The following is a 20,396-nucleotide window of genomic DNA, read 5'->3' on the forward strand; positions in this document are numbered from 1 at the left end:
GCAGAAAAATGAGAGGCTGCACTAATAATAGGAACTGTTGGTACCTCTACTATTTACTACTAGTATTCCTGCTATTTCAGTTACCACAGTCAACTGTGGTCTGAAACCATTAAATGGAAAATTCCAGAAATAAACAATTCACAAGTTTTAAATCTCACACCATTTTGAGTAGTGCGGTGAAATTTTTTTCCATCTCTCCGTCCCACTCTGGATGTAAATCATCCTTTTGTCCAGAATATCCATGCTGTATTATTAGTTATTATTGCTAATCTCTTATTGTGCCTAATTTATAAATCAAACTTTATCATAAGTGTGTATGTATAGGAAAAACTGTATATCTAGGGTTCAGTACGATCCGTGATTGCAGGCGCCCACTGGGCGTCTTGGAACGTACACCCCGTGAATAAGGGGGACCATTGTATTAGTTCTGCCAGGAATTCTACTATTGCTGATTACTTCTTTCTGTCTTATTTCTTGCCAGACTGTTTTGAAAATGAAATGCGTCTGTTTCTGAGACAAAGTGACACCTTCAGTTCCAGATGTTTTGGGGTGATTGATTTAGCCGGATGGATCCTTACTGACCTGGAAATATGGCTGCTAAGGGCACCTGAGGAATTTGGAGGAAGATTGCAGCAGAGAGGGGGCAGCAGGGAGGGGGAGGAAGGGCCCGGTGCCCAGAGCAAAGACTAATTTTCATCAGAGAAATGGTTTCTGCAGGTCCCCCGGCGGCCAGCCCTGTGACAGGAAACCCATTGTTCTGAGGTCGGCTCAGCCCGCACCAGGCATCAGGAATGTCTGAAGAAGTGGTGGCCACGGAGAAATCTGTGAGCATCCGCGCGGCAGGCTCCCTGGCTCCCTGCCAGACCGCGAGGTTTCTCACCTCCCAGAGTTGAAAGCTTGTAAGCTTTCGCGGGAACTTTGCAAGGTCTTTCTCTCCTCTGGCGGTTCCTTCAGGATGCCTACACCTCCTCTCCCTTAAAAATCAAGGAAGTGACTAAGCGGACCATGTGTCAACATTTTCAGCAGCTACCACCTTTCTCATTCTCCTGAGCTCTTTAAAGTCAAATACAAACGCTGCAGCTGAAACGCTGAAACGTGTTTTGCACAACAGATGCGCTCAGTAAAGGTTCATGCAAATTGATCATTATTTTGTTTTTTTATATAATTTAATATAGTCTGAGAGCAAAGGTTTTATAAAATAAAGTCTCCACCATTGCTAATGTATTTTATGAGTAAAGCCACATTTTATTTTAATGACTGTTTTTTTAAAGATAAAGATGGACACTTAACACTAATCATTTCTTAAGGGAAAGACTGGACCTTGTTATATGTGGTTTTTAGGCAGAAGGCAATGTTCTGCTTCTGTACAAACTCCGCCAGATCGGCTCATTCTGGTGCTGGCCCACTGGGCATGGTGATACAGTTTGGCCAAGATAAATACCCGTCTTATCTTGAAGTGAGTCCCAATTCTTTTTCTTTTTCTATTGTGACAACCTTCAGTAAAGCATTTAATTTGGACCTCAGTTTCTTTCTGCAGATTAGATGGGAAAAACTGCCAGCCTCAAACTTGTGGTCAAGTTTAAATGTGATTAAGATAATGTATTTTTAAAAAATCGGTTGATCATGAACCATTGTACCAATTAGTGTTGCCATTTTAATTTATTGTTATTATTATTAATTGTTATTATTTCCATTTATCAGTATCAAGTGGAGGGCGTGGTGGAAAAACTTCAAGTAAGAGCTCAGATCTAAAATGAAAGCCAAGGGGATCGGAAATTGATGCGAGACAAGTAAGAGGCAAACGGGTCTACACAGGGAGGTAAAATCACAGAGACACGGGATTAGCTAACAGAGGAAAGTGTGGGCACCAAAGCGGAGAAGCGAAGACAGACGCCAAGAGGAGAGACACAGAAATGAGAAATTCCAAGTCAGACTTCGAAGCAAAGGCGATGACCTCATCCTCAGCTCTTTGCTGGAGCAGAAAAGGGTAGGAAGTGGTGTCGAGCTTTTCTGGAGGCAGGAGACACCATGGACCTAAGTCAGAAGGTCACTCCCTCTTGGGTCTTCTCTGCCGGGACCTCGTCTACCATCTACACACGGCACTTGCATGTATGTATTTTTGGAATTTTGTTCTGGAGTGGCTAAAGGGGAACTGACATCCAATCGAGTACTTTTTCACAGAATGAAGTCTAAAAAGAACAGCCATCGGACATTTCCTCTTTCACCCTATAGCCTCTCCCATATTTACGTGGCCAAGAGGCCAAGAGGCCAAGACTTGTTTGCGAAAGGGTGTCTGGGATTCTTACCTGGGATGCTTATCTCCCCTTCTTGCTTCCACTCTATGGCACTCCAGTTCACGTTCATCTCACTGCAGCAGTTCAGAGATACAGGGCTATTGTCACACGTCACCTTCACTTCTTCATTTGCCAAAATTTGGATGGGTGTGACGTTGATTCTTTTTCTGGACTCATATTCAAAAATATCTAATGTCAGTTTGCAAATGTATTCACCTGTATAGAATACACAAAAGCATTTGTCATTACTACGTGTATGTATCGCCTTAGAAGAATGAGAGCCTCATCTCATGTGTCATGACAGTGCTTTAAGAAATATTATTTTCAAAAGCATCTGAGACTTGGTCTGAACAACCCTAAAGGCACACCCAGGGAGTGGGAAGTTCAGTGCAGTTGTTTCTGATGTCACAAGGTCAAGAGTAAACATGTTCTAAGGAAGGAGCAGAAATCTCAGAATCTTCGCCGGTAAGTAAAGAGGCTGGGGATGAAAGAGATGGAAAGGAAAAACTGGAAAGCCTTGGAGAATTAGAAGGTTGTAGATAATTCTGGCATTCTACTTAACCCTGTGGCAAAGTCAGAATGAGCAAAGGTTACCAGAACCCATACATCTACAACCTAACCTATTCAGAGAAAAACATATGCCTGTTGACCTCCAGCTTATATCAAAACTTATTAGATTTTACACTTTGTTTTATAGATACACACACTTTATTTATTTATTTATTTATTTATTTATTTATTTTTATTAAGTGAGAGGTGGGGAGGCGGGGAGGTAGAGAGACAGCTTCTTACATGTGCCCCAACTGGGATCTACCCGGCAAGCCCCCTACAGGACAATGCTCTGCCCATCTGGAACTGCTGCTTCGATGCTCGGCAACTGAGCTATTTTAGCACCTGAGGCAAGGCCATGGAGCCATCCTCAGTGCCTGTGGCCAACTTGCTCAAACCATTGGCTTTGGGAGGAGGAGAGAGAGAAAGAGAGAGAGAGAGAGAAAGAGCAGAGGGGGAGGGGTAGATAAGCAGTTGGTCGCTTTACCTGTGGGGAAATCAAACCTGAGACTTCCACATGCCAGGCTGATGCCCTATCACTGAGCCAAATGGCCAGGGCTAAATATGCACACTTTAAATATCACATGTCTATTCTACCTCAACATTGGTATTTAAAAATTTTTAAAAATAAAAAGCACAAGTCTGCTTTCTGTCTCAGTCAGGTTCCAGCTCATAAGCTTCAGAAAAATGTGGAAAATTTTATTTGTCTCCCAAAGCTAATTTGCTTGGCTGATACACCTTAATTTTCAATTTGGAAAAGCTGAGCCTCCTGACTTCTTCATGATGAAGAAAAGGCCATATACACATTGTGTGGTCTGCTTCCTTTCCTCCCCCCAGGCACTGGACGGACACCCACCCGCGTCAGCCTGGGTGATGTTGTACACGGTGAGGCGCGACACGGAGGTCATGTTGTTGAGCACGGCGGTGTAAACCCAGAAGCGGCTGCTGTTCTGGATGTCAGCGCGCCTCTCCACGTGGTGCCAGGACACATTGGAGGACAGAACCTCAGTCTCACACAGTAGAGTTACCGTATCCCCTTCAAAGATGACTTCTGGTATAACAGAGAACTTTGTTTCATCTGGGAACCCAAAGAAAAAGATTATTAGAATTCCAAAGAAAAGAAGTGCAATTGATGCTACTCACGAGACAACTGCCAGCATCAGGGTTCTCAAGACGTCACCGCAGTGACACTCTACCACTGAGCCAACTGGCCAGAGCCAACTAAGATTTTTCAAAATCACGTTCAACTCTTAGGAATCAAGTCCACCTGTGAGTATTTAATGTAGTGAACTGACTTTGAAGTCACACAAACTTGTGTTATTTGCTATGTGTTCTTAAATTATCTACCCTCTCTGAGCCTCCATTTCCTCACCTGTAAAATGGAGATGACGACTTCTACCTCACGGAATATGTGAAGATGACTTATGTGAACATACTGGACTCAACACAGAGAAGGTACAATAAGGGTGCCCTATTTTCCTCACTGTTGTTGCTAGTAACTACGACTAATAAAACTGCCAGCATCATATGGTTGTATGGAATGGCTCATAAATTAATTGGCAGTGATGAAGGAAAGAGTGATCCGGTTTAGGGACCCTGCTGATTCATCAGGTGTCTCCAGAGGATTAACAGATGACCAGATCAGTGAGCGGAACTGTTCTGCAGATTGCCATGTGCCCTCTGTGTTTCACAAAGATGAATTTGAAAATCTGTTCATGACACCAACACACCCATGCAGCATTTTTCTTTCTTGTTCTTGTCCTCTCTCCTCTGCCTCTCAAATATAATTTTTAAAAAATACTCAGCCACTTGAATGTTTTGAATACCATTTGTGTTCTGGGCAAACACTACCAACACTATGGAGGGCAGGGTGGTGACCGAGTCCGCAGTGAAATAGCACAAGACAAGGTTCATGTTTCGTGGTTTAAGGCTGAGTACAACACAGAACCACGTTCTGGTCTTTGAAGGAACATAGAGATGAATGTAGATCCTCAGTGGGAAGGGAGGGGGAGGTGAGCACCAGTCACAATGACTTCATCATTCTTTGGCAGAGTAAACCCCGGACACTAAGGCACTGTTGTGAGCTACACCGTCAGCACCATTATTCCTGGACTGACAGCCACCGACCAGTAAAACTGCTGGACACTTACGCGTTTAAATATCTATCCTCAGCACAACTGAAATTTAGAGGGAAGAGTAGTCATAATGGAAACTTCTCTATGCTAGAAACTGCTACTCTCCCATGCCCTCATGACAACATATAAAAAGAAGTTTTGGGGGCAAACAAAGCATCTGTTGGCGGGTGGGGTGGTGGAAGGGGTGAGCGTGTGGCTTTGCCAAAACTGCTTCTGGGCGCGTCCACCCCTTTAGGCCAGTTACTCCCCTTTCTTTAACTTTCCAGTTTTCATCAGTTTGTTACTGCCTTATTTATTCTGAATTTTTATTTTGCTATTTTATCTTGCTTCTGTACAGCACTTTCTTACGACTGTGTATATCTTTGCTAGTATTCTATTTTTAAAAAGATCTGCTATCTAACAATACCAGCTGAGAATGTAAAGAGAAAGAGCCCAAAGCTGCTGTGAGGACAGCCCACCTGCTGAGAAGGGTGCCCGTTCTCCCAGCTGTGCCCGCTAGAGTCCTGGCTGTGTCCTCCCTGACGGTGGCCCACGTTGCTCCAGAGAGGAACCACCTTTCCTCGGGGACCTCCGGCCTGGGTTATCCAGGACATCTGCCAGCCCCCCAAATCTCTGCCTAGACAGCTGCCCTTACCATCCCTTGAGCAATAATACAGGTCCACCCATCTACTAACACAACAGAGCCCGAGCCTGTACCCCATTTGTAAAACCAGGGAGAACATCTAAATTCCCAGGATTCTTACCACTGTTCAGTGTGATCCAAAGCAGTGATTCTCCAACTTTCCCGGGCATCAGATCACCCAGAGGGCTTGTTGACACACATTGGCCCTGCTAGGTCTGGGATGGTCCCAAGCATGTGCATATCTAAGAAGTCCCCGATGGTGCTAGTGATGGTCTGGGACTCCATGTAGAACCACTGCTCTGAATAATGATGACTCCCTATCTGAGACCAGTGCATTTCATGACTATCCCAACCTCCACCACAATGCTGGTTTTACTTGGGGTTTTTTTGTGTGTGTGTATGTTTTGGGCCTATTAAAGTAAAAAAAGTCCATAAACCCAGATGGCTCCATGACCCCCTTGCAAAATCTCTCCCTAGCCGCTCCTCCCCCACCCGCAGGGACATTAGCCCTGTTGGGAGGCTCTGCACCAGCCTAAGCTGGGCACAGGAGACCCTCTCCACTGGGGTCATCGTTCTGTGATTTCTTAGGTTTAAGCATAACAGTCAACACCATTGCCACATCTAAATGGAATCTGTGCATAGGAAAAATGTAGCAATATCCTACTTACTACTAGTAACTGCTTGAAAGGAAGGGTAGTCCATCTTGTAGGTCTGGTTAAGGTTCTGCATTACGTGCTCATTGGCTTTATGCAGTAGTTCAGTTGACGGTGTTGTCGTCTTGACTTCATACGTCACAACCACACTTCCAGGCCTGGATGGAGACCACTCAGTTCAGTAAAGCAGTAAACTGACCTGGAAGAGTCTAGATCCTTAGCGTTTATTTGTACAGGAAAACAAAACGGCAGGAAGTGTTCACCAACATCAATGTGCTTTCCAGATCTAGCTGAAAGCCAGAGGCAGGGCTTGTGCGCTCAAATGGATGCAGACAGGCAACGTAAATGAACAAAACAGCCAGGCTGGGACGAGCGAACCAATCACGCCAGCTGGCCTTAGGGGGGGCAGCCGCAATGCAGACTCCTGTCACACAGCCGTGCTGGCCTAGGGCTACCAGATCAGCTTAATGTCAAACAAAGTCATATCCTGACTGTTTCTGTAAATATATATTTTCTTCTGTAAACATTCTTAATTTTTAACATTGGCTGCCAGCTTTTCGAAACACGGCGTAAACCCTCTCAGGTCGGCAGGGTGCCCAGCGCCAGGGGGACTCATCCACGTTGCAGCCTGGACCTGCGGTCCTGGCTGGCCAACCTCTTCTTGAATAAAGGCCTCATTGCATTATTTCACTTTTATATCTCTGAACGCCCTAAACTACAAACTTACCCCATATCTTTGCTTGCAAAATGCCTGTGTGCATAGAATAAACACGAGCTTTTTCTCACTTTTCTTCTAAGTAGGTATCTCTGCAAGGAGTGAGCTCTGACTGTCAGTATTTCAGCTGCTTTAGCCCCCAGCAATCTGCCCCTGTTGAGGGTCCCAAAAGACATCCCTCTAAGGGCTGCTCCTCCTCCCTCACTATTGTGCTGATCGGTGCATTGGACAGAAGTGACCCTTTGTGGCATTCTTACCTGAATCCTGTCACGGTCACCATTTTGAAGCCAGGTAAAATACTGTAACCTTTCCTGAACTGAAAAATAATAAAGCAAGACAAGTGTCAAGTATCAAGGTCCAATAAGAGAGGTGTCAAAGATTAGAAACAGAGTTAAAAAAAATGAAAAAGGAAAAGCACATATTCCTTATCACCCTACGTAAAATAGGAGAGAAGCAGCGGAGCAGCAGGAAGGCAGAGAAAGCCCTCTGACCCCAAGTGGGAGAGAGAAAGAATGAAGATTGGATGGAATCATCTTAGACTGAGGCTGGGGAGGTTCGCGGGAAGGCCTTCAAAGGAGTCCCATGTCTGCCAGACCCAGACCTGCCGAGCTCACGTATTAGAAGCAGGCAGCGAGCACGGTCACGGCCCTCAGGGGCAGCCGCTGGGCCCTGGGTCAACCACACTTCCTGTCGTTGGAGATCTTGTAGGCATACCCTATGGCAGGGGTCCCCAAACTATGGCCCGCGGGCCGCATGCAGCCCCCCGAGGCCATTTATCCAGCCCCCGCTGCACTTCTGGAAGGGGCACCTCTTTCACTAGTGGTCAGTGAGAGGAGCATAGTTCCCATTGAAATACTGGTCAGTTTGTTGATTTAAATTTACTTGTTCTTTATTTTAAATATTGTATTTGTTCCCGTTTTGTTTTTTTACTTTAAAATAAGATATGTGCAGTGTACGTAGAGATTTGTTCATAGTTTTTTTTATAGTCTGGCCCTCCAACGGTCTGAGGGACAGTGAACTGGCCCCCTGTGTAAAAAGTTTGGGGACCCCTGCCCTACGGCCTCCACACTACCTCATGCCCCGCTTAACATACTGCAGCTCTGGTTGAGCCCCTGGGGTTTTCGATGATGTTTTTATACCTGCTTGTTTCTCTGAATGCCAACCTTACAGAAAATTCTGTTGGACTCCAGTCACATTTACAGGGCAGATGCAATGTGCAAAGCATTGTGTACCAGGTACCTGGATGGGTGGGATCTGAAGATTCATATGTAACTCTCCTGAAAAGTATGTAATTTTGTGTGTGGTTGTGTGTAAGGATAGGGCTCTTGTGCTGTGCAGAATGATTAATCCCAGACATGTAAATCAGATGTCCAAGAACTCGACTGCATCAGCCCTGCATCCTGGCACCCACGGAAAATGATAGATGTGTGTGGCACACTTGGGCAAGCACCTGGCTTGCTCTTGGCCTGAGGCAGGGGCCCCACTGCCCAGAGAACTAAGGAAGTCGTTAGCTCAGCCTACCTATAACAATCTGTGCCACACCACTTGAGAAGGTCGTATTCCAAATAACTTAATTCAAGGAAAGCATTTAGGTTTAGAAGAATTCATCCAATAGTGTTTGACACATAGTTAACACTTATGGAACATTCTCTATTTTTACACGAGTAAGTTGAAATCTGCCTTAAGTGTGAATGCCTAGGAACTGCTAGTGTGGAGTGATTTGGAACCTTCTGTGCCAGCATTGGGCTGGTTTGCCCAGAAGATGTTAGGAGTTTCATCTGGGTGCAATGTGAAGACAGATAGAAGGGTCCCATCTGGTGTTTCCAGATCAAGTTCTTGGGCCTCTGAAATAGGTTTCAGTGAGTTTATGCACCAAATATTATCTGCACCAATTCTATCCTGGGAAGAAGTCTTATCTGTAGGTAAAGATGATGTCAACCTATCCCCTGAACACTGTTGGATTTGAGTACTTTTTAATTCATCATTCCAGAAGTTTAGGAATAATTTTGACATCCACATTTGTAAATTCTGACAGTTCCAAGTAAACTATCCACTAATGCAACAGATTTAGTTCAGCCCAAAGTCTTTGCTTAAGAGGCTCCCAAGGCCAAAACCTACCGCTGTTTCCAAGTCAGTCTTGTAGGACCGATAGAGGGCAGAGGAAGTGTTCCTGAGGTCTTCTTGAAAGCCCACATTGAGTCTGACTGACATTCTCAGGGTTATGGCTGAAAAAACGGGGCAGTATTTAAAAGTCTCATGTTAGCATTTAAATATATACAGGTCAGAGAAACATTTGCTTGATCTAAGATCAAATAGCCATTCAAAAATGAACATTTAGTGAGCAGTTACTTACCTCCCTGGAGCTGGCAAAAAGGTCCCTTGGGAGGCAGCCCTTTAAGGCAATTGCAACGATGCCCTGCAGGGGAGTTGTTCTGCTGTTGACAAGTGAGACTGTGAAGGCATTGTTCTTGAGGCCACCGATAGCCGGTCTCACAGGAGCACCAGACTTCATTTCCAGTAGGTCTGCAGACTACCATCAACCAGAACAGTGAGGAGAGAGAAGAAGGTCAATACTTTTGCAATTAAAGGCCATAAGTATTATTTATAGATTACCTCAACTCCATATTGCCCTCTTGGGAAGGGGAAGTTCAGTAGGACTGCATGAGAGTCCCATGATTCCCGTATACATCACCATGCTAAAAGGGGACTACTCCAGCTAGCCTGGGAGGTGCTTACAATTCTAATGTGATAAACAGACTTCTGGGCATACCATGCATGGTAGGCAGCGTCCAAGATGACCCCTGACCATCCTTGCCTCTGGGTATGCACACCCTTTTGTAGTTCCCTCTCATATTGTACTGGGGTTGGTTTGTGTGACCAACAGACGATAACAGAAGTAATGATACATCACTCCTGAGATTAGGTTATAAAAGACACTGGCTTTCATTTTGGTAGCTCTCATTTATTCTCTCTGGTATCACTTGCTCTGGGGGAGGCCAGCTGTCATTATACGAGAACACGTCATAGTGAGGCCCACAGAGTGAGGAATTAAAGTAGGTCTCCAGACAGTAGCTAGTGAGGAACTGAGCTCTGCCGATAATCACAGGAGTGAGCTTAGAGGGCAATTTCGCACCCCAGTTGAGCCTTCAGATGGCTGTCAGCTTGACAACCTCGTGCAAGACCTTGAGCCAGAGTCAGCCAAACTTCTCTCAGGTTTCTGCCCTCAGAAACTGTGTGACATGATAAATGCTCATTGTTTGAATGCTAACTTTTGGGGTAATTTATTATACAGCAGTTGATAACAACTATAGAGTACAAGTAAAATTGTGCCTTTCACGTGTTAAGTCAAATATGAGCAGCCCAAAGAGACTCTGATCCCACGGGGACAGTGGTGGGATTTAGCCAGTTCATACCAGTTCAAGAGAACCGATGCCTAAAGTTTTGTTGAGTTCAGTGAACTGGTTACTGGAATGGCACTTGTCATCAGGGTTCTCTCCAAGGTGGGCACCTGAGCAGCCACCTAATGTGGAAATCACAAATTTACCTGCCTTACCCTTTTTTAATGTGCATCTGCACAACAGAGTATTCTAAGCTCCCGTAGTCATGTTCATTCTGTCCATTGGAGAAAAGCATTGCAAGTGAGGATGCCAATCAAGAAGCAATATGGGAATATCTTAAATAACAGTTTTATTATTTTTGTCAGATATTACTTAATATTTTGTCATTAATATTTTAAAACTCTTATAATCTAGTTTTGTGTACCTCTTTTTTTTTTTTTCATTTTTCCGAAGCTGGAAACTGGGAGGCAGTCAGACAGACTCCCGCATGTGCCCGACCGGGATCCACCCGGCACGCCCACCGGGGGCAATGCTTTGCCCCTCTGGGGTGTTGCTCTGTTGCAACCAGAGCCATTCTAGCGCCTGAGGAAGAGGCCACAGAGCCATCCCCAGCGCCCGGGCCATCTCTGCTTCAATGGAGCCTTGGCTGCGGGAGGGGAAGAGAGAGACAGAGAGGAAGGAGAGGGGGAGGGGTGGAGAAGCAGATGGGCGCTTCTCCTGTGTGCCCTGGCCGGGAATTGAACCCGGGACTCCCACACGCCAGGCTGATGCTCTACCGCTGAGCCAACCGGCCAGGGCCCTTGTGTACCTCTTTTATTGTTCTTATTTAAGTACTAAATGCATGAAACAATAAACTACCTTTTGATCTATCTTTTTAAAATACTTTAATGGTCATTAGGGCAGGGACCTGGCTGTTAAAATATTTGAATCTTACCACTGCATGGAGACATTGAAAAATGCTCTGAAAAAAGAAGGCTTTGAATTTATTTGTAAACTGAGCCAAAGTCACATCAGCGGGAGCTGTTTGTTCTGCTGATGGGTGCTTGGGCGAAGGCTTAACAGAGTGACTATCCAAAGGGAAGCCATCAAACCGTTGTTCCTGAAGGAGGAGGAACAACTGAGTTCCCAGGGCTTCCTGGACACCGATGCAGTCCTGTGCCCCCGAAGTCGGTGCGGGTAGAGCAGACGCATCAGGAACAGAGGAACCCAGGCTGCTAGTGAGGGCGGTGGACACTGGTGGGGAAACTGGAAGGGAGATAACAAGAACCCCCATGTCGGAATCTCTCTCCTACCGACCTGAAATTCTACCGTTAAAGCATTTTTTGTTTTGTTTTGTTTGTCCATTTTGGAGAGGGATGTGGGGGGGGGGAGTACTTGAAGAACTCTTGACCCCCATGTAAAATACGACCATGCTTTAAAGGGTGACAAAAAGCTATCATCACGAAGCCACCTGCTGTATTCCAAGTATTATTTGGTGGTTTATAACACTGTCTGGCCCTTAGTTTTGTTTTCTATTGTTTAAAATATCTTTCTTGGAAAGATCATAAGGTAAGCTGTTGGAAGAATGGGCAGGGGGAAGCATGGGAAGAGGAGAAGAGAGAAAACTTGGGGTTGCTTAGACATTAGCGTCAGGGTTCGTAAGACTAATTACATTGCCCATTGATCCCATCCATTCCTCCCTGAGGTCAGCTCTCCCCAGCCTTCTCACAGGTCCTGAGGGTCGTGAGCCTGAAGCTCTCTCAGTTAGCTATCAGGAAGGTTCCACCCTTTCACCCTGTGAGTGACTGCTCTTGCTGGCAGAATAGATTAGACTTTCCTAGGGCATTTGTTGCAGGGTGTGTGTGTGTGTGGGGGGGAAGGTTGGATGAAAGAAGGTGAAGGGATTAACCAAAAAACATACCTACATAACACATAGACACAGTCACTAGAGTGGTGATGGCCAGAGGGAAAGGGGTGGGGGCTAGATGGAGGTGGGCAGGGCTGGGGAAATGGGGACAGAAGAGACATTCCTGGGGGCAGAGTGCACTCCACGTGGTAGGCAGATGGTGGTTTGTTGAGTTGTGTGCGTGACACCTGTATAGTTTTGTCATCCCAATAAATTCAATAACACAAAATAAATACATAAATAAATTATAATTTTTTTTTAAAAGAGAGAAACTTGTTAACCCAATTCGTAAACTCGAGTTAACAAGTTTCTAAAATGGCATGAATAGCGGCGCCCCTGATATCAGGCCTCCTCCAATAGAAACGAAAGAAACCAGGGATAACGTGTGAATATGTTTATATAATGAGTGCATAGAACATCAACTCACTACTACAGGTCAGGCATTAATAGTCACAAGCTGTTCAACAAAAACAAATGCCTTATTTATTTGATACTTATTGGTCTGTTTCATTTACTAGATTTGCTTTCTAGAACCAAATAGATACCAAAGGTTTCCATTAAAAAAAGAAAAGAAAAAGGCTCTGGCCAGTTGGCTCAGTGGTAAAGCATGAGCCCAGCATGTGGAAGTTCCATGTTCAGTTCCTGGCCAGGGCACACAGGAGAAGCACCCATCCACTTCTTCACCTTTCCCCATCTCCTTTCTCCCTAGCTCTCTCTTCCCTCCTGCAGCCAAGGCTCCATTAGTGCGAAATTGGCCCTGGGCACTGAAGACAGCTCCATGGCCTCTGCCTCAGGTGCTAGAATGGCTCTGATTGCAACAGAGCAATGCCCCAGATGGGCAGAGCATCTCTCCCTGGTGGACATGCCAGGTGGATCCTGGTCGGGCACATGCGGGAGTCTGTCTCTCTGCCTTAGCGCTTCTCACTTCAGAAAAATACAAAAAAGGAAAGAAGGAAGGAAGGAAGGAAGGAAGGAAGGAAGGAAGGAAGGAAGGAAGGAAGGAAGGAAAGAAGGAAGGGGAAAGAAAGAAAGAAACTACTGGGAAGCAAAATAAAATTGATAAAAACTATCAAATTATTAATTTTTTCCCATAAACAGGGAAATAATTTTAGATGCAGAGTGCTTAAGTGGTGAGTGAAGACATAGAAAGGTGTTTCCTATGTTGCTCCAACATAACTAGTTTTGTGAAATGTTCCATGGAAGTGTTCTGTGCGCAGATACGTTTCAGCCTTTTGGATAGTGCATTTCACAACACCCACTGGTGTTAGATCGAAGAACCTCGCGGTAACTGAAGAAGATTCATGCTGATGTAGAATCTGGTGGGGAACGGAATCCAAAGGGAGCAAGAGGGTAGCTATTTCAGGTTCGAGCAGCATCTATTTAAGAACTAAAAATTAAGATGCATAGACCGATATTGTGATAGACTATATAAAGTAGAGGAATTCAGAAAGATTTTGGAAAATAAGAATTTCATTCCTGACACCATTTTAGAATAATAAAGCCCAACATCTTAGTGCTTTGCAATTGACAAAGCAGTCACCTTTAGAGGACCAGGGGCAGTCCCATCTCACAGCAGCTATGGAATAGAGGTGACGGTCCCCTGAGACATAAGAGAGCTAGCATGATGTTGAAAGGAAGTCAGTGACCAGAAAATCCAACCCCATAGTCCTGGAGGTTCTGCTAATGCCAAGCATCAAGCATGCACCTGGTTCCTACTTCCTGACCTATGATGCCGGAAAGAAGGGGACTCGTTACTCACTAGTATCCCAAACCAATAGCTGTTATACTCATTGACTATGCAGGGAAGAGTACCCACTAGTTTATCATGGCCGTATCTTGGGACCACTTTGTGACAATCAACAAACAAACCACCAAGTAAACATTTGGTCACCATTTAAAATAAGCAAACTGGCTATAGAGTTTACCCACAGGATCTTCATCTGGAAGGCTACGAAGTCATAAAATCACACATCAGGCCCGTTGGGTCATTTTACTTGCCTACTAAGTATGATCTGCTCTCATCGTCAGGAGGAGCTCAAACAGTCTTTCTTCTGATTTTCCTAGGCCTCCATTCCAACGCAATGGGTCTTTTACTCACCTGTTGTCACCTCTATGCTCAAAATGTTGGCAGCCTGGTCGGTGTCATTGCCTTGAATTGGGAAACTGAGGCTGTTCAAGTAAGTTCTGATAGGCTCCAGGAAGGAGGCATTTTCAAAACTGATCTCAACATCAACAGCGTACTCTACAGGACGACTCGCGGCAACTGAAATGAAAGCACACGAAGGCGGTGAGAACTTACCCATCCGCGGTGGAGGGAGGACACGATAGACATTTTAGCACTTGAAAGTAACGACAGGAATATATGGATGCTGGCCACACCGGCCTGGAAGATTTTCTAATGAACCTTGTCAGAGGAAAAGAAGAGCGTGTGCACTGAGCACCTCCAAGTCCCCGACATGGTGCTTCCTCTCTACGATTAACTGCTCACAAAAATTAGGGGATCAGGCAACGTGCAGACACTCCAGCACTTTCAGCCTTTTGGATAGTGCATTTTCACCAATGACATAAAAGTTGGTTTTGCATCTCATCTGCATAATCAAACAACTTTCAAACGACTTGACTTATCATTTGCTTTTCTGATGTTCTTGTTTAATAAAAAAATCAAATGCTGCTTTTTTTATCACTTCATATTCATTCTGAAATATCCTCTAATTTTTGTGAGCAGTGTATTTGACAGGGAAAGGCAACTGATCTGTCCGGTCTCAGCGTGTGGTCTCTGGCCATTTGAGAGATTCACAAGCTAAGCTCAGGACTCGTCCTTCCTCTCCATTCCCCCACCCTTCTTGGCCTCCAAGGCTCAGGACCTCTATGTGGAGGATAGACTGTAATGGGACAAGAATAGAAGCAGAGAGACCTAGCAGGAAGGCTTTGGCAATGATCTAAACCAGGGGTACCCAAACTTTTTACACAGGGGGCCAGTTCACTGTCCCTCAGACTGTTGGAGGGCTGGACTATAAAAAAAACTATGAACAAATCCCTATGCATACTGCACATATCTTATTTTAAAGTAAAAAAAACAAAACAGGAACAAATACAATATTTAAAATAAAAAACAAGTAAATTTAAATCAACAAACTGACCAGTATTTCAATGGGAACTATGCTCCTCTCACTGACCACCAATGAAAGAGGTGCCCCTTCTGGAAGTGCGGTGGGGCCGGATAAATAGCCTCAGGGGCCGCATGCGGCCCGAGGGCCATAGTTTGGGGACCCCTGATCTAGACAATAAATGTCCTGACTCAGTAGGATGTCTCAGCATGTTTCAAACACCATTCAACTGACATGTACGTATGTTGAGAGCTGGACTGTGCAAGCTTGAAGACCTCTGGGAAAAGTCATCTGGTCAGTTCCCTTAGTTCCAATGCACACAGTGTGACTCTTTGTTTACACTCTGTATCTCTGGTCTGGAACAGAATAGGTACTCAACAGCAGTGACACTGGCAAGTTGGAAAGTAAAATAAAAGAGGTCTTCAGCTCTCCATTGCTTTTCCAATTGTCTCCAGTCTGGTTGACTGGCTATCATTCTAGATGCATCTGCTCCCCAGCATATGCCCACTGCAGGCTGGGCAGACTCTCTCTCTCTCTCTCTCTCTCTCTCTTTCTCTCTCTCTCTCTCTCTCTATATATATATATATATGTATATATGAATATTCTTTCATTGTTTTCTATATTACATGATGTCTGGCCCACTAGATGTAACTTCTCAAAGGCAGGAACTCTTTCTTTTTTCTCTCATGACCTTACTCTCTCCATCTGGCCTGGAGCTCACAGCATGGTAAGTGGGTATGGGTGTCCTAGCAATTCTTGTTAAACCTGTGACTCTCTTGAGTTGAGTCACAGATTCCCCTCTCTGTCACGGCCAGAATCCCTGGCTCATTCTTGGCTGAAACATATAACTGGAGCAGAAGACGCAGACTTGGTTTGTGGGTAATGAACAGTCTTCAAACATTGGGGACATTTTTACAGAGATGCATTCAGAAGGCAAGTTGTGGGCTATTTTATTTTGTCAGTTAAATAGGGAAAAGGTAAGTGAATACCTACAAAACTATCACCTTAAAATTTGAGTAAAATCTGGATCTATGATACATATTTTACTATACAATTAAAATTCTATGTCTTTTTTTAAAAAGGGCAAAGAATGTCTCCCATAATATTGCAATATTTGTTTTAAATGTTCCACAGATTATTTATATGAAACACTAAGAGCAAATTTACTATGGGAAATTCCAATTGATAAATGTTTATGGTAGAAAGCTGTAATGTTTGTTCATTTAAAGTTGCAAACTATGTTTGTCTTAGGATGTTGGTTTAACTCATTAACATTGTTGAGAATTATTTCATTTTTGGCATCATTCAACTTAATGTCAAACTGTAAAAATATCTGTTGATTTGTTTATATTAAGATACATTTTAGGCCCTGGCTAGTTGGCTCAGTGGTAGAGCATCGGCCCAGTGTGCAGATGTCCTGGGTTCAATTCCCAGCCAGGGCACACAGGAGAAGCGCCCATCTGCTTCTCCACTCTTCCCCCTCACTTCTTTCTCTCTCTTCCCCTCCCACAGCCAAGGCTCCATTGGAACAAAAACTTGGCCCGGGCACTGAGGATGGCTCCATGGCCTCTGCCTCAGGCACTAGAATGGCTCTGGCTGCAACAGAGCAACGCCTCAGATGGGCAGAGCATCGCCCTCTAGTGGGCATGCTGGGTGGATCCTGGTCAGGCGCATGCGAGAGTCTGTCTGACTGCCTCCCCGTTTCCAACTTCAGAAAAATACACACACACACACACACACACACACACACACACACACACACACACACAGAATGCATTTTAAGTTGTATTTTCTCTTTATAAAAAAAAAAGATACAATACTATAGAATAAGTGACTTTCACTACCCAGTACAGAATCTCAGTCTGTCATGATACTATGCAGTTACTCCATATTTTCTGTTTTGTTTGTTTGTTTTTCCTGTTTCCCAAAGAGTTTTTGATGAATACAAGCTTCCTGGGGCAGGGGAGAGTGCGGAGTGGGGGGCAGGGGGTGGAAGGGGATGGAATGCTTATATTAATTTGTGTGATCCAAACTCTCGATGTAATGTGCCCACTGGGAACATTTGCAAGGAGGGTGGGTGCCTGCAGGATATTTACAAGGTCTGCCTTAGAGTACATTTCTTTTTTCCTGAAAAGTAATGCAGCAATGTTTATACCCCAAGGAGGATTCCGAGCTCCAAGAATTCCTTTGCTGTGCTCAGTCTACTCGCCTCCCATGAACGTAAACAGGATTTCCTGGACGGGAACACTGTTTTGAGACGAGTGAGGTCTATAACAATCCCCTATCACCCACTTCATCAATCGCATTGCTGTATCCCAAGGTCTGATCACAGTATAATATTCATGCCTGCCGGAGGGCCACGTCTATCACCCATCTCTAAGCCCACCACTCTGCGCTCTTCACAGACGTAATTGCGGAACGAGCGTGTGCCTGGAAACCGCATGGTGACTCATGGATGCCGCCATTCCCCCCCCCGCCCCGCCCCCTGAAGTCAAGGCAGTTCCTTCTTCCACTGAGATCTTCCAAGGAGTTGAGCCAAAAGTTTAGAAGACTAAGGGGCAAGTTCCTGTGACTTTAGCGAGTTCCATTCTATGGGATTCGTGTGACTATTAAGAAAAGCACCCGCCTCTAAGGGCCTCTCTTCCTTATCTACCTTTTATGATCTTCAATAACTTCTAAAGGAGTTTCAGAGCAACCCTTAGCCTGAGTGCCACTTCTCCCTAGAGACCGATAAGAACGGGAATCTCTAATAAAGTAGGAAACGTCTCTTCCTTTAAAAGCGGTCCATTCTTCCAAATAGGCTCAAAAAGACACCGTTGCAACTCATTGGGACTCATCCACTGCAGCAAGGCCCACCCTTGACTGATGATTGTACACGCCTAGGATGTTCTACCCACACAGATGTTTTGGACCTTTAACCCACATGAGCCAAAGTAGAATCTTTACGGGTTAGGCTCAGAAATCCGTATCTTTTTCGATTCCCACTGGTGCTTCTGGTGATCAAGCAGGTTGGGGATTTAACACTGTAATCCAGACGAGGACACTGAGAAGGCAGTCTTGGAGAACAAACACCATTCTGGTTTGGGCTTCAGCTTTGATCTTTGTTTTCAGCGCCATGTGCTGGTGCTCCTGTCGCGGGAGACGGCCACGCGTCTCATTTCCCCTCTTTTGTCCTGAGTGAGCTGACACCTGCTCACCTCTTCCGTCAGGGATACCGAATGGCTCCCAGGTGATCATAATGAAAGTAACAACAATAATAGCAGCTGCCATTTGTCCAGTACGAGGTTGGTTCCAGGGCTTTGAGGACAGTATGCAGACTCCCATTTTGCAGATAACAAAACTGAGGTCAAAGCAAATGTCAGAGCTGGGATTTGAAGCCACATTGTTCTGAGTCCAGAGTCCATTTTACCATAACCACACCCTGCCCTGACTCAGATAGAAGAAGACAATGGAAGTGAGCACTTTGTAAATGCTGAACTATGGTAAACACATAAGGTATTCTTGTTAAATGTCTTTGGAACACGGTGAGCAACTCCCGAAGTACATTTCCAAATAAAATTAAATTCAAGGGTGAAATTATTAATGATAAATAGAAGAGTTATCTAAAACTTTTGTCCAATTTGATTCAACATAATACACATCTTAGAACTTCACAGTGAGGAATAACCCAATGACCCACTGCCGTTGACATTCATGGATTTTGACACTAATCCTTGCTTTGTTTGTTCGTTACTTGATTTAATGTAAAGCCAGCAGCCAGGGCCAGGGCTGCCATCACAGCCGCCCAGCCCATGCAGGTTCGCATAGGATTCGGACAGTCAGTAAAGAAACAATGGAGCCAAAAGCTGATGGGCCATAGTCTTTAATCCTAGCTTGCACTCGGCGGGCAAGCAAAAACACTCACTGGGCTCCAAAACCCACTCACATTCAGTGCTCACAAAGCTACTGACTTATCCGAGTTTCCTAGAATCAAAGGTTTCTAGCTCACCAGACTTACTCACTTCTGTTCCCCATCTCCTTCCTTCTCCCTGCACAAACTCTGCACTAACTGGCATCTCACTCAGCACTCCACCATCTTGGCTGCTTCTCCTGGCCACATGGCCTCTTTCTGCTCTCTGCTCTGCTCCCTCTGCTCTCTCATGCTAATCATCCCAGGAACCAAGAGAGCAAGCTCCCATTCTGCCCCTATTTTATAGTGTAGCTTCACAATATTAATCCAATATACAAAATAGGGAAGTCTCTAATACAAAGTCACTTATCTGGGGCATAATGGGATTGTACCGCCCCACATCAAAACGGGTAGGAAAAGCTTAATCCCAAAACCAAGCCCCAGGCTACAAGGATTCTGCCTGCCCACAGCCCATAGAGACACATTAATATCACCTGGGCAACGGCCTCCACGTGGGCAGCGCCACTTTAACAAAGTGAGCATAATACATTTTATCTGCCCAACAATTTATAAGTAACTTTCCTACTTGTTGAATGTCTGCTTCCCAGGCACTGTGCTCAGCGCTGGGGACACGGGCATACCCTGCTCATAGCCTCAGACAGACCTACTGTTTGTAATAGAAACGCCAAACTCTGCCCCCTCCCCTCTCCTAAACCTGAGGACTTCAGAGCTTGGGAAAGTGCTACTCCTTGTCCTGCCACAGGCTGCAAGGGACCTAGGAAGGACGGAGGACTGCTCCCGCACCTCTCTGTGAGTGTGGACGTTAGAGGCCCACCCATATTCCGCTGTTGCCTCTGGGCCATCTGATTCCAGACGGTTCAATGAGTTTTCTCTTTCCTCAGGCCCTTTGTCCTGGTGTTGTTTGTCTGAATTTTTCTGACTCACCGATGTCCTGGTGGAAGGTGGCACATTCCAGGTGTCATCCGTGTCACAGATGGAGGCCTATCTGCAGGCCCAGCAGGCACAAGCCAACCAGGATTTCCCCTCTCCTTCCCCATAAATCACTGCCCGCCACACAGCACTTATCTTAAAGAGACATTTCTGGAAAGTTGGCCACAAGCTGCGACAAGCAGCCCTGTCTTCATCACAGCTGTTAAAGCAAACAATACGACTTTCTGCCTGGCAGCTCTAATAAAAATTATGGCTTCT

The 20,396-nt window shown here is 45.1% G+C and overlaps 1 protein-coding gene across 5 annotated transcripts in view; it reads right to left on the bottom strand.

The window, feature by feature from the left end:
* The window catches only part of ADGRF5 (adhesion G protein-coupled receptor F5), a 113,135-nt gene that overhangs the window by 24,234 nt on the left and 68,505 nt on the right, over positions 1-20,396 (bottom strand). For all 5 annotated transcript variants that reach the window (XM_066252179.1, XM_066252170.1, XM_066252188.1 and 2 more), the window contains 7 exons: positions 14,290-14,454; positions 9,322-9,498; positions 9,087-9,193; positions 7,226-7,284; positions 6,269-6,411; positions 3,700-3,921; positions 2,307-2,510 (listed from right to left, as the gene is read on the bottom strand). In XM_066252179.1, coding sequence (XP_066108276.1) covers positions 2,307-2,510; positions 3,700-3,921; positions 6,269-6,411; positions 7,226-7,284; positions 9,087-9,193; positions 9,322-9,498; positions 14,290-14,454 — 1,077 coding nt within the window. The remainder of the gene's footprint in view (positions 1-2,306; positions 2,511-3,699; positions 3,922-6,268; positions 6,412-7,225; positions 7,285-9,086; positions 9,194-9,321; positions 9,499-14,289; positions 14,455-20,396) is intronic.

The sequence above is a fragment of the Saccopteryx bilineata genome, chromosome 1 (assembly GCF_036850765.1).
Source record: "Saccopteryx bilineata isolate mSacBil1 chromosome 1, mSacBil1_pri_phased_curated, whole genome shotgun sequence".
NCBI classification, from domain to species: Eukaryota; Metazoa; Chordata; class Mammalia; order Chiroptera; family Emballonuridae; genus Saccopteryx; species Saccopteryx bilineata.